This window comes from Xiphophorus couchianus, chromosome 15, assembly GCF_001444195.1.
Source record: "Xiphophorus couchianus chromosome 15, X_couchianus-1.0, whole genome shotgun sequence".
NCBI classification, from domain to species: Eukaryota; Metazoa; Chordata; class Actinopteri; order Cyprinodontiformes; family Poeciliidae; genus Xiphophorus; species Xiphophorus couchianus.
The window spans coordinates 23,559,198-23,572,051 of record NC_040242.1 but is presented as its reverse complement, the minus strand read 5'-3'; the positions used below and the strand labels follow the sequence as shown (position 1 = coordinate 23,572,051).

General features: G+C 39.5%; 1 protein-coding gene across 2 annotated transcripts in view; it reads left to right on the top strand.

The window, feature by feature from the left end:
• Window positions 1–7,334, top strand: part of epha7 (eph receptor A7) — a 118,271-nt gene extending 110,937 nt beyond the window's left edge. For both annotated transcript variants that reach the window (XM_028039416.1, XM_028039417.1), the window contains exon 17: window positions 3,138–7,334. In XM_028039416.1, the coding sequence (XP_027895217.1) occupies window positions 3,138–3,252 (115 nt within the window). In that variant the 3' untranslated portion in view covers window positions 3,253–7,334. The remainder of the gene's footprint in view (window positions 1–3,137) is intronic.
• Window positions 7,335–12,854: the final 5,520 nt, after the last annotated feature.

Sequence of the window (12,854 nt, the reverse complement as noted above, 5' to 3'; positions counted from 1 at the left end):
GTTGGAATAGTTAGAAATTATTTAGTTAATCAATAATGCATCGTGTGTATGATCATCCTTATGTTGAATAATACATGAGTGTTGGTATGGAGGGTGTGAAATTTAAGTCACAACTAAGTCTTTTTTGCCACGACCGATGCCTTTTTCCTCATTCCTAATGATCTCCTGACCATATTGGGATGAAAGTACATGCCTCTACACACTGTGTATAAGTGCCCCCTAGTGGTCAAAACTACCTAATTAATCAGAGAAAAGGTTGGACTGCCATTTGGTTAACAATATTTCAAGCATTTAGCATAATGAGGTTAGGCCTGTCACCATCACTTTGCTGGGTGAGATATTGTCCCAGAAATGATTGGGATGAAAGATAATAGTATTAATTACTACAATGTTAATGGCATAATAATGCAGGTATGCCCTCTCAAAGATCAATACTAATTTCTAAAGATCATTTAACACTAGAACTGGAAGAATTTAAAATTTAAAATAAATAAACCAAAACCAAATAAAATTGATTAGGAAGTCTTTGTAAACAAACCTGACCTTCAAAATATATTAATCATTGGACTCAGACAGGAAAAACAGGCAATACTGCCAGTTAGGACTTTTGTGAAAAAAGTGTAAACTTACTTATTTTTACTGTGTGTCAAATGTTTGCAGCAGTTTTTGAAATGCTGGTTTTACAATGAGATGAAAGAGTGGCATCTCTTTAATAATTAAGCAAATTGTCTTAAGTGCAAAAGGGATTTTAGTGAGCACCATTTTGTGCTGTCCTTTTTGTAATTTACTTGTCTAGTAAACAAGTGAGTTTGGACTGTCAGTCCAACGGAGTTGTAGTGTTTCTGTTTATTTTATTTTATTTTTGATGCTTAAATCAGATGACTACATTTTAGACACTGGAAACATGAGACAGAAACATGTTTAGTTGCTCCTGTTTTACAATAAATTTAACGTACCAGCTACACTGGTTAAGTGGTTCACCACGGCCATTCAGTCTGAAGACTGCAGCTCTCATGTTCGGCGTTTTCTCCAGCGTTTCCGTGGATTGCTCCTCCTCTTGGGCATTCATGCTACGCTGTGAGGTAGCAGGCAGGTAACTGACGCTAGAGCTCAGTCCTTGACGCACAAGGAGTGGCAAGCAACAGTGGCAGACCAAAGTCATCATTACCCACGGTGAAGCCAACACACGTGACGCAATAGTGACTACCGTCGCAAAAGTTTTTTTTTTTTTTTTTACCATATTGTGTGTGTTTATTTTGTTCTGCACATCTGCAAAATCAAAATTTCACATGAACAAATTTCTTCGGTCGATAGCAAGAAGAGCTCAAGAGATTGTCGCCTCATTGCACAGGTTCCAGGGGTAACAAACAGAGCCGCATCGCCTCGTGTGTCGAGCCCTTTGTGCTTTTTCTACAAGGTGAAGATGTTTTTCATCCAGTCTTTTTGGTAGAAAATGAGAGAGACGTGACAAAAAAAAAAAACAAGCATGCAAGTGGAACACATCAACCTCATTTTAATTTATCATGCAAAAAATTGATTTATTGCCACAGTCCCAAATTAGGTGAACAAATCAAGCATCTGCATGGAATGGCATTAGATTAAGTTGTGTTATTAGTGAGTCAGTACCGCAAAGCATTAATTCAATCTATCAAAGAAATGTTCCAGGATTGTTCCAAAAGCATTTTTCATGTGCTTTTTTGATATGCTGCAGCTGTATCATGTATCATGCTAAACATTTTGATGGAAACAGAAGAAAGATATTTGATAGAACATAATAGCATAAACATTTCAGTAGATAAAAATTACTTTTTAAAAATAAGTTGCAGAGAATGCCACTGTCATGCTGTCTGTTTTATTGCCAGAGCTATTGTAATAACCGGTCTTATGCAGATTTTCACATGCTTGTCTTTGTCATCCTAATGTTATTTTTTCCATTTTCACAATGCAGAGTTTATATGCTCAACAAGAGTTCTGCGTGTTTCGGTTCCACCCAGAGGAGCTGAGCTCATTTTTCAACAACAGCTTCATTCACATCTCTTTTATCAGCATGGATTTATACATCCACAGAAGCTGTTATTTTCCTGCCTGCTGGTTTGCTCTGCTTATTAGTTTAACACTATACATGAGCTCTAACCTCATATGCTACAAAGAACTACTGTCTTTTAAAAACAATTCATCTAAAGCCTTCTCTCATTTTAGGGCTAAAAGAATAAAGTGAAAATTCCTTTCTAAACACGAGGCAGTTCACTGACTCCTTCCGTTACGCTTTTGTCTTGTATCATTTATCAAAAGCTGTCTTCATAAGCATGCAAACACTGGATTGCCCATGTATATCTATTTTTAGAGCTAAATCAGGTCACTCCATTAATGCCATTGCTTTTCCAGCAAAAGACAGAAGAACTTGTTTCTGCTGTTGGTTTGATCAGATGAACTTTCAGATAAAATATATATCTAGTGGGGGAAAGTATTGACAAAGGCCTGTCAATAATAAGCAATAAATCAATTGCCTGATAAATTAAAATGAGCTCAATTTGCATGATTTATCTCTTTTTCTGTTTTTGAAGGGCAATTTTGTTTACAAAGACTTCATAATTTACTTTTTTGTTGCTTTATTTATTTAGGATATTTCAATTGTCTCCCAGTTCCAGTGTTAGAAACTAACGTTTATTGATCTTTGAGAATATGTTCGTGCATTATTGTGCCATAACCATTATGTTTCCTGCCAATGGTCTCAAAACAACAATATTATGGCTTATTGCAATAACTTCAGGGAAAATGTATCGTCCAGCAAACTTTGTTATTGTGACAGGCCTACAACATTACAACATTTTCTGTATAGTATAAGGTCTTGATAGAGCCTGCTTACTTTCTAAATGGTGATGGATTTAACTTTCTATTTTCGTCTTGTATATCTACTCAGTGTGTAATTATACTTCATCATACATAATGTATGGACTGTTTGGTTTTCATAAATTCTTTCCAGCTTCTAGTGGATATTTTATGTCAATAGTTGACGTGCTGAGAACTTATTTTCTCAGCTGTGTATAATGTAAAAATCTGTTCACTGAAAAGAGACTTGAGTCCATGACAGGCTCTCTCCATTTGTACAGTGATGGATATGTTGTCTTGTCTTGCAGGGATGTGATGAGCTTAGGAATCACACTAGTGGGCCACCAGAAAAAGATCATGAGCAGCATACAGACTATGAGAGCCCAGATGCTGCACCTTCATGGTACAGGAGTCCAGGTGTGACACGCTGCGACGGGACGCCTCGGTCAGGGTAAAAACACTAAGGCAGGACTAATCTGGAGCAGCGCCTGGTCAAAGTACACGGATATCTGCTGTGTCTGACTCCTCCTACTGCATCTGGAGGGAAATCATTCCTTTGTTCCTCAGAGAGGGAATGAGGTTCGTTTCTTCAAAGGGCACTAAAGAGAGGAAAGGGCAAGAAGCAGCGACAAAACTCAACTACCTGTATGAGATGACTTGTTTTTCTTTCTTATTTGTAGACGCGCTTAAGAACTCAACCACATATCAAGGGAAGAGTTGGAACAGAGTTTTATTACCTTAATAATGGAATTAAGCGCACACCATAGATGTGAATTTCCTTTACAAAGCAAACAAAACTTGCTTTGGTTCCTTTTTCTACAGTCTTTATTTTCCATGTGCTTGCCACAAGGAAATACTGTGGCATCCACAGGACTTGTTTTCCTCCTTGTCCTTGGATGTGACAACAGGGTAACTTATCCAGATGCCGACGGAGCTTTGCGTTGCAGATTTCAAGGTAATGTTTATGCTGAGTCCTGCAGGACTGAACTGGTTGCAGTTTTTGTCTTTCCTTTAACTTGTTTTTAACATCCTTATTGCATCCCAACTTGCTCGTTTGCAGCCCAGGAAACGGGGTATGTTTCAATCTTCAAACTTTTAAAGAAGTTTGCACAATAAAGGCAAACTTTTCCTCTAATCACATTGAAATATGTTTTTATATCAGAGTAGCAATATCTATTTGTCATAGAATTCACAACAGGACACAAAGTCTTAGAACTGATGAAAATCTGCGAGCACAGTTCAAAGATTGTATTCAATTTGCAGCCACTCTGTAGTTTTGCTATCATTCTGCCTAAAATCTTGCACACAGTTTGTTCCTGCAAATTGGATGGTGTTTAAAGGGTGGATCCCGGAACAGAGGAGATGTCATACTGCCTTAAAACATATTTAGATTTAGTATTTACAATGTTTTAGGTACTTTAATGGCGATGCTTTCTGTGGCTCCTTTAGAGGGTTTTTGTCACTTTTTCTTTTCTTGTGGTGTGTCTTCTTATCTGTGACTAGTTCTGGTGTGCACAAACTCAGACTATTACCAGGAATGACAGATTCAGTCGGGAAGAGATTGACTAAAAGAGCAATAATTACCAGGGAGAAGCAGTCTTCAACAGAGATCCTTTATGGTGCTATGTATGAAAAGCATGTGTATGCTACTGTGTGCTGACAAACCCTTTGGAAAGATTCCGTCACCCCCAAAAAGGGGAAGGATTGTACCTCTGTGACCTAAAATGCTTTGGAGTGTGCTCAGAAACGTGCCATGCCAAGTCATCAAATGAAATAATCATGTTGTGTTTTGCCTCTATGATATGGTAAACATTTGATGAAAATCTAACACAGCATGGAAATGTCAAGCTGAGTTGTCGCAAAGATGAAAGTGGCACCATTTGAAACTCTAAAAAGGTGCAAATTAGCCATGCTAACATCATCCTCTGACACATTGCACCACCCAGAAATCAAAGAGATCCTTCGGGGTTGGCGTCTGAAAAAAACCCGGGACCAAAGGATGGAGTCTTCATCAGACGCAGACCTTGCTGGTAAATCCTTCCGTCCTGGCTCCGCAGGCAGCCGCGCAGCTCCTCTTGTTTATTTATGCGTCTCCGCCGCTCATCCCTCACAGGCGTGGATGTGACGGAACATACATTGAAATATGCTCTTTTTTTTCCGCGTGACTTTGTGTGGAAAACAGAGCAGAAGCAGAGGCATGGGGGGCGGGGTGAATGATGTGTTTTAAGGCTGATCAACCTCGTTGGTGCCATCTGTTGCTACTTCAAAAACGAAAAAATGTTTGCTTGTTAGCTGAATGTGACTTATTGCAATTTTCTTTGATAGAAAGATGTATTTATTCATCTGTCATGATACGGGGTGTGGGGTCACTGACAACAGTCAGTGCTATTTATTTCACTGCTGCCATAACCTCCTATTATTGTATTAACATATTCCTGAATGTTTCACCTTCAGGACATAGAGAAATCAGACTTTTAGTGAAACAGAAGCTTGAGTCTTACATGCTGTCCAAGCTCTGTGTCATTTCTGTGCTTCATTCAAACCATTTTAGACCCAGTCACTAAAAACAAGAGATGGAAAAAATGTTTTGCAGCACGATCACTGCTATCTTTCTCATTGGGCATTTTAAGTTCAACTGACATGAAAGAATCAAATTTCCAGGTACCGTAATGTCCGGACTAAACAAAAAGAAGGAAAAAAAGGGGTTCACATTTAGCCCCCACTCATCTGACATGAGTTATTTACACACAAAGACTTTTGTTTAACCTTTAATGAATTATGTACCAGTAATACAAACAGGTAAATGCTTTTTCCCAAACGTGCATGTAACATGGTCATTGAGTGCTATCTTCATCTTCCTCCTTGTACATTAAAGCCACTAAAGTCGTCTTCATCCTCACACAAATTTCCTCAGTCTCTCTTTGTTGTCACTCTCAATGTCACTTTCATCTTAAGGCACATTTGCTCTTGACCTTGTGCTGTCCTCTTCATCACACAGCAGTCCAGCCTTTCCAAACCCGCTAACTAAGAATTTGCTACTGAGGATGGAGTCTGGCCCTTTGTGTCTTGCCCTCTCCAGTTTAATGGTAAAAGTAATGTGCAGCAGCAGCCACTGCATGCAGGTCAGGTGATTAGTTTCTGATGTTTGAAATTAGCTGATTGCCATTTCTAACACAATACTTTGTCTTCATCTGTATTAAAAGTTGATTTTGTGTGAAAGTTGCAAACATATTTGACTAACTGAAATAAACTGACCCACTTTATTTTCAAAATGAACATAGAATGAGATATGCATCTGATTCTTTTTTGCTTCAAGACAGACAGCAGATGCTGACTTATAGTAGGTTTTTTTCACTGTGGGCTTCACCCTCTGTGAAGAGACACCAGGAATTAGCCCTGACCAGAACTCCTTGTCACACACTCCCTTCTTTCATCTATACAGCAGAGCTCAGCAGTTGGGTTTCGGCCAGGCCTTTGAATTGAATACAGCCATGAAGTCATTCAGTCAGCACAAAACTCCCTAGTTTACAGACGGCACTCCCTTTCTCTCACCCAGTCTTTACTTCATGGTCTGATTTTCTAACCTGGCTCTAAGACGCCTCACTCCCATTGGTAGAAGGCCTTTGTTCTTTTTATTCTGGGCTTGGAAGGCAGCAGTTGAAGCCAAATTGAGATTACCGCCAGGTTACAATTGATTCAGCGCATGAATCACCTGCACCTTTTACAAATCCGTTTCTGCTTATTTTATTGGCATGCTGTAATTCAGGTCACTTAGCTCTGGATAAAAAGGTTTTGATGTGAAAGAAGGTTATAAAATCAGCAGTTTTTTTGTTGTTTTTTTTTAGTATAATGTACAAAAAGACACAAAAGAGCTGAGACTCACAGGTAATGGAGTAGTGGTTGAAATCAGAAATGACAGAGTATGAAGTTATTTTTCAAATCAAGATGTCAAGCAGCTGGACATTACCTTTTTGGGGAGGAAGCGGATAATTTCAAAGACAGCCACACTGTCGATTGTGTCAGAAGGAGCTGAGCTCTGAGGGGATCTTTGACTACGTTTGAACTGTAAAACTTGTACATTTTATTTATATTGTTTTTTTTACACCTATTACTTAGTAGAGAGCTCTGATTACATGGAAAATGCACTATATTTTTGTATATCACAGATGAATTATTGTCATCCACAAGATTTCAGTTGAACATATTTTGTTTTCCATTTAGGACCAAAGACAGCTGATAGGATGTTCATTTTTAATCTAGATTTTGTTTTCATGTTGCCTTCAGTTTCCTGTACAGTAATGCAAATTTTTTGATTTAATATTTATTTTTTTGTGATGAAAGTATTGAGAATATTCACTGGTCAAAAAATATTTTCCCTAACAGCGGAAATGTGAGATGATTTAAATTAGATAATTTCTTGTTACATAGACAATTCTTCTTGCTTTGTAATCTTTGTAATAGACTGTACATATATTTTTGGAAATATAATACAATCTCTACAGAAATGCCTTGTGTCCTTTGTGATTCATTTATAAATGTGTAATTAGATGGTTTTGTGTGTTTTTTTCTTTTGTCTTCTCTTTTTTTCTTATTGAGCTATAATATCAAATGTTGTTTTTTTTTCTTATATTTTAATCATTTGAGAAGTTGTATGATCCTGGGGATTTCCAAGGCCATTCTCTACTCCACCATTCAGCAAACCTCACCTGCTTTATGCAGACCAGGATGCTCTCTGGGAGGTCCAGTCAGGCCCGTGCAGAGGGAGGGAGCTGAGAGGCCAGAGCCCCTTCCCCTTTTGTCCTTGATGCCCCAAGTGCCTTTTTTGAGTTTTTGTCTTATTTAATCTGTGCATCAGGAAGCCTGCTTGTGGCCCTCAACAAGAATATTTAGCTAAAAATAACAACTTGGCAAAATAAATTAAGTCTGGCTGCCCTCAGTCTAATAATGAGTGAACTGATTGTCAGTGTTTAGACACTGGGCTTTAACTGTATCATTCTGCCCCAGTGCTGGACTAAATGGCCAGTCACCTCAAAGCCCCGGTATCACCTGCTCATTGTCTGCGCTCTGCTTCATCTTAACCTAACATTACTACCAGGCGAATTTGCACCGCTGCTGATGGGATCTAGGCTGGAGGTGAGCATCCAGCAGAGAAATACGCAGCAGGTGGAGTGGCTTTAGCTCTTCATGCAGGGCCGTCCCACGGTTATATGGGGCCTTGGCAGAATCTGATTAAGCCCCCCAACCCCTTTCCTATAAAAACATGAGCATCACTAACATTACTTAAAAATAGATTTAGTTAAGTCTGTGAGATTGGGCCCAGGTTAATTGGCCAAGCCTAAAATCACTCACTGATTATTGGTTATTATTTACTATGATTCTATAGTAGTCTATAATAGAATCATATTATTTACTGTAATAATATAGTAGAAATATGGCAGAATAGATGCCACATGATGTATATCACTATGTCATGAACAGTGTTTCCTCTTACATGATATATGGCACTGCGACATTTTCTCCATGGTTACTAATGATTATGAAGGATATGAACCTTAAATTTCTTACCTTGTAAAATGTGTTGCCTGCACACCTGTGGGTGCTGCCTGCCCTTAAGATTAACGACTGTTATCCATGATTGTCTTCTTTGCTCATGAAAAGGTTTACGATAAAATGACAAGTGTGGTCTGTATCCTTGTTTGCCGATCGTGCAGCACCCTATGGCCAATTTTACAGAGAGATCAACTGAATAAAGGTGACTTTAGGCTACTGTCTGTTTTTCCTGAAACTTTACAGGAGCCAATAGTTTGTTTTGACATCTGTCCTGGTGGTGTGGACCCCTTTCAGAAAAGAGTCTGTTTTTTGGGTGGAGGAGGGGAGGGAAGTGAACTTAACTGTTGAGTTGTTTTTTTCTAAAACCCATAAATCATTTGTACCTGTTTACTTGATGAGACAGTAAGATCTCCTCTACCCATCTTATAAACTCCATCCATTTAAATCAGCCATAAACATCAATTCCTCAGCAGAGATTAAAAGGATTTCATTTGATGACGTATTTAAGCAGTTCCAGTATTTGTTGTGGGGTGTCCATTAGTGACTCTCTATGCTGCTTCCAAGTCTGCTCAGCTGTCTATGTGAAGCCAAGGCTCAGGTTTCCCATGAGATTTTGTTTTTTCATTAACTGCACAATCTGTCCCAGCTTTAGTGTTTTGATCATTTGCAGAAGTAACAAGGTTTATAAAATGGAGTAAATGAGCAATGTCTCAGTGTGTGAGCTAAAGATGAATTTGTAATTTTAGTATTCTATCTCTATCTTCCTCATACATGATTCACTTTGCTCACCAGGTTGCTCCTTCTCACGGTTTCTTCTGTTAGAAAACTTCAGGAGTTATTCACAATCATGCTGCAGTTTTTGTGTTTATAAAAAGTCCAAAATTACCAATGATATTTAAAATACTGAGGAAAAAGGCAGAGGGGAAGACCCATAACAGAAAACATTAAAAATGGAGCTTTGAGTGCCATCTTTAAAAATAATTTTGAAAAGCAGAACATAATTTATTTCTAAAATGTATTTATATGAAAGGCACCATATAAAGTTGATTTTGACCAGCATGAAATACCATTTTTGATCCTACAAAGAGACATCCAAAGAGCGATGAGCTGAAAGCTGGGTTTCTTCCAGCAGTTTGGCAGCTGAAAGCCCTGAACGCAACATGCAGAGGGGGGAAGCATCTGAATGTCACGTCCTTGAGAAAAAATAAATAAATCTCAGCCAATATTTGGCAAAAGATGTGAGTGAAGGGTGTGAACCCTCAACTGATCTATTGTTCGCTGAAGCCTCTGAACTGAACTTCTGTGGCAACACATCCAAAAAGGTGATGGATCCAATCTTCAAATTTCAATTATGAACATAAAATATGAATAGAATGGAGAGTATTTTTTTGTAATGTTATTTTTCTGCATAATGTTCATGCCCCGCACAATGCAGCAAACATCCACCTGTGGATGTGGATTGGCATCAGTGGTGGATTGGCCTCCTCAGGGTTCCTGAGGCAGAGTGAAATCATCCTGACAGAGATGGAAGGAAACGCTGCTCATTTCCTCACAGTGGGACTTCTCGACAGCTACAGCTAAATTACAGCATAATCAACATGATCGTTTGTTTCAGTGATCACATTTATTTATAGAAATGTCAAACTCCTGAGCAGTATGTCCATTTATTGTGCAGTAGATGCACCCAGGATTTGGAGGAGGGACTTTCTAAATGAATTACTGTGGCGTGATGTGGAGGTGACCAGCCTGTGCTTCTGCTGAGCTTTAATGGAAACAATGCTTGAAAGGTTTCAGCTGGTCTGCATTGTTCACTCTGGTGTCTCTCATCTTCCTCATGGCAACAACCCTCACTTTCTCTAAGGGCTTTGGGTGAAGAAAGCCCAGTGATACCATGGCTTTTAAACCAGTGGGACTTTTGGCAGTGTGACTAGGTACCATGTCCTACTGGAAAATGAAATTGTCTTCATAAAGCTTGTCAGCAGAAAGGCATGAAATGAACATTTCCTGATAAATGTCTGTGCTGAGTTTAAACTTGATAAAGCCCAGTGGACCAACACCAGCAGGTGACATGACACTACATATCATCACTGAATTGCCTCAAGCAAAGTAGATTTTGTGCTTCTCCACTATTCCACCAGACTCCAGTCCTTTTTCCTCCTAGACCTGCTAATATACACTGCCTGGCCAAAAAAAAAAGTCGCCACCTGGATTTAACTAAGCAAATAGGTACAAGCCTCCTATTGGATAAGTACTGCATAGGCGATTATCTTTCAGCTGGCAACAAGTTATTTAACCCCAGCTGATGCAATGAGTAACTCCTCATTTCTTAAACAACCATGGCAAAAGACACATCCTGTGGTCGTGGAAAAGACGTTAGTCTGTTTAAGAAGGGTCAAATCATTGGCATGCATCAAGCAGAGAAAACATCTAAGGAGATTACAGAAACTACTAGAATTGGGTTAAGAACTGTCCAACGCATCATTAAAAACTGGAAGGATGGTGGGGAACCATCGTCTTCCAGGAAGAAATGTGGTCGGAAAGAAATCCTGAATGATCGTGATCGGCGATTACTTAAACGTTTGGTCAAATCAAATCAAAGAAAAACAACAGCAGAACTCAGGAGTATGTTTAATTGTGAACGCAAAAGCATTTCCACACGCACAATGCAAAGGGAACTCAAGGGGTTGGGATTGAACAGCTGTGTAGCCGTAAGAAAACCTCTAATCAGTAAGGCTAACCAGAAAAAAAGGCTTCAGTTTGCTAGGGAGCATAAAGATTGGACTCTGGAGGAATGGAAGAGGGTCATGTGGTCTGATGAGTCCAGATTTACCCTGTTCCAGAGTGATGGGCGCATCAGGGTAAGAAGAGAGGCAGGTGAAGTGATTCACCCATCATGCCTAGTGCCTACTGTACAAGCCTGTGGGGGCAGTGCTATGATCTGGGGTTGCTGCAGTTGGTCAGGTCTAGATTCAGCAACATTGTGTGCCCAAAGAAGGAGGTCAGCTGACTACCTGAATATACTGAATGACCAGGTTATTCCATCAATGGATTTTGTCTTCCCAAATGGAACGGGCATATTCCAAGATGACAATGCCAGGATTCATCGGGCTCACATTGTGAAAGAGTGGTTCAGGGAGCATGAGACATCTTTTTCACACATAGATTGATCACCACAGAGTCCAGACCTTAACCCCATTGAGAATCTTTGGGATGTGCTGGAGAAGGCTGTGCGCAGTGGTCAGACTCTCCCATCATCAATACAAGATCTTGGTGAAAGATTAATACAACACTGCATGGAAATAAATCTTGTGACACTGCAGAAGCTTATTGAAACAATGCCACAGCGAATGCAGGCTGTAATCTAAGCTAAAGGCGGTCCAACAAAATATTAGAGAGTGACCATTTTTTGGTGGCGACTTTTTTTTTGGCCAGGCAGTGTATTTCTGACATTGTCTTCTTTCCAGAGTGGTTTACTTCAGGAAAGGTGACCGTTGCAGGCCAGGTCCTTGATATGTCTGTTTGTGGCTTCTTGTAGTACACAGATTGGTTTAAGGTCCCTTCAAGGCTCTATCTTTCTTGTTGTTTGTGGTCGTGTTTCTGCCATGAATCTTCCTTCCAATAAATTTCCCATTAGTATCTAGGAATACAGGCTGCACAGGGGCGCAGTTGGTGTGGGTTTTCTCCAGGTACTCGCTTCCTACCACAGTTCAAAAGCATGACTGTTAGATATTTGGTGTCTCCAAGGGTGCATCCACACCAGCTCTGATTAGTTCACTTTAATCAAACTCTAGTCTATTTGTGTAGAAAGTCCATTTCATTTGGGGAAGTGTGAATGTGTAATCAAAATCTGATGCAGACCAAAAACATGAGCACTGGTCTGCATAAAATCCTAGGTTTTGGTTTGGTGAATTAACTCTGGTGCAATTCGAATGATTCGAATGAATATGTGGGTAGATATTCATTCAAATTGCACCAGCGTTAATTTCAAGCAGACCACAGACCGCTCCAAAAATAGGAACTTGACAATAGTGCAAGGCATTCTGGGCAAACAACCAAAACAAACACAAGCGTCTAGCAGTAGGAATGTTTTGTCGTCTTTAGCCAAAGTCAAAAGAGAAATCATACAACCGCAAAAATCTGATGCCACTCCATTTTAGATTACATTCCATGAAAAAGGAAGTAAGTTGCGTTCAGTGTCTCCTTCAGAGGTTTTTGTGTCATTTCCTTCTATGATTTGTGGTGCAACGCCACCACAGACGAGGAGGGGAGCTGGTTTTTCAAAGGGCTTGGTCTGTTGGTGCAGTGAGAAAGAGAACTACAGCAGCTAAAAATGTAACAAATGTTGCAATTTTGGTGCCCAATCAAACTTAATCTACCAGATCATCAGGTGTGAACACATTCTTAATTGCTCTTAATGTTGTGTGCATACAGTATGTGTGTGTGTCTTCATGATTTTTGAACATGATTGTGTTTGC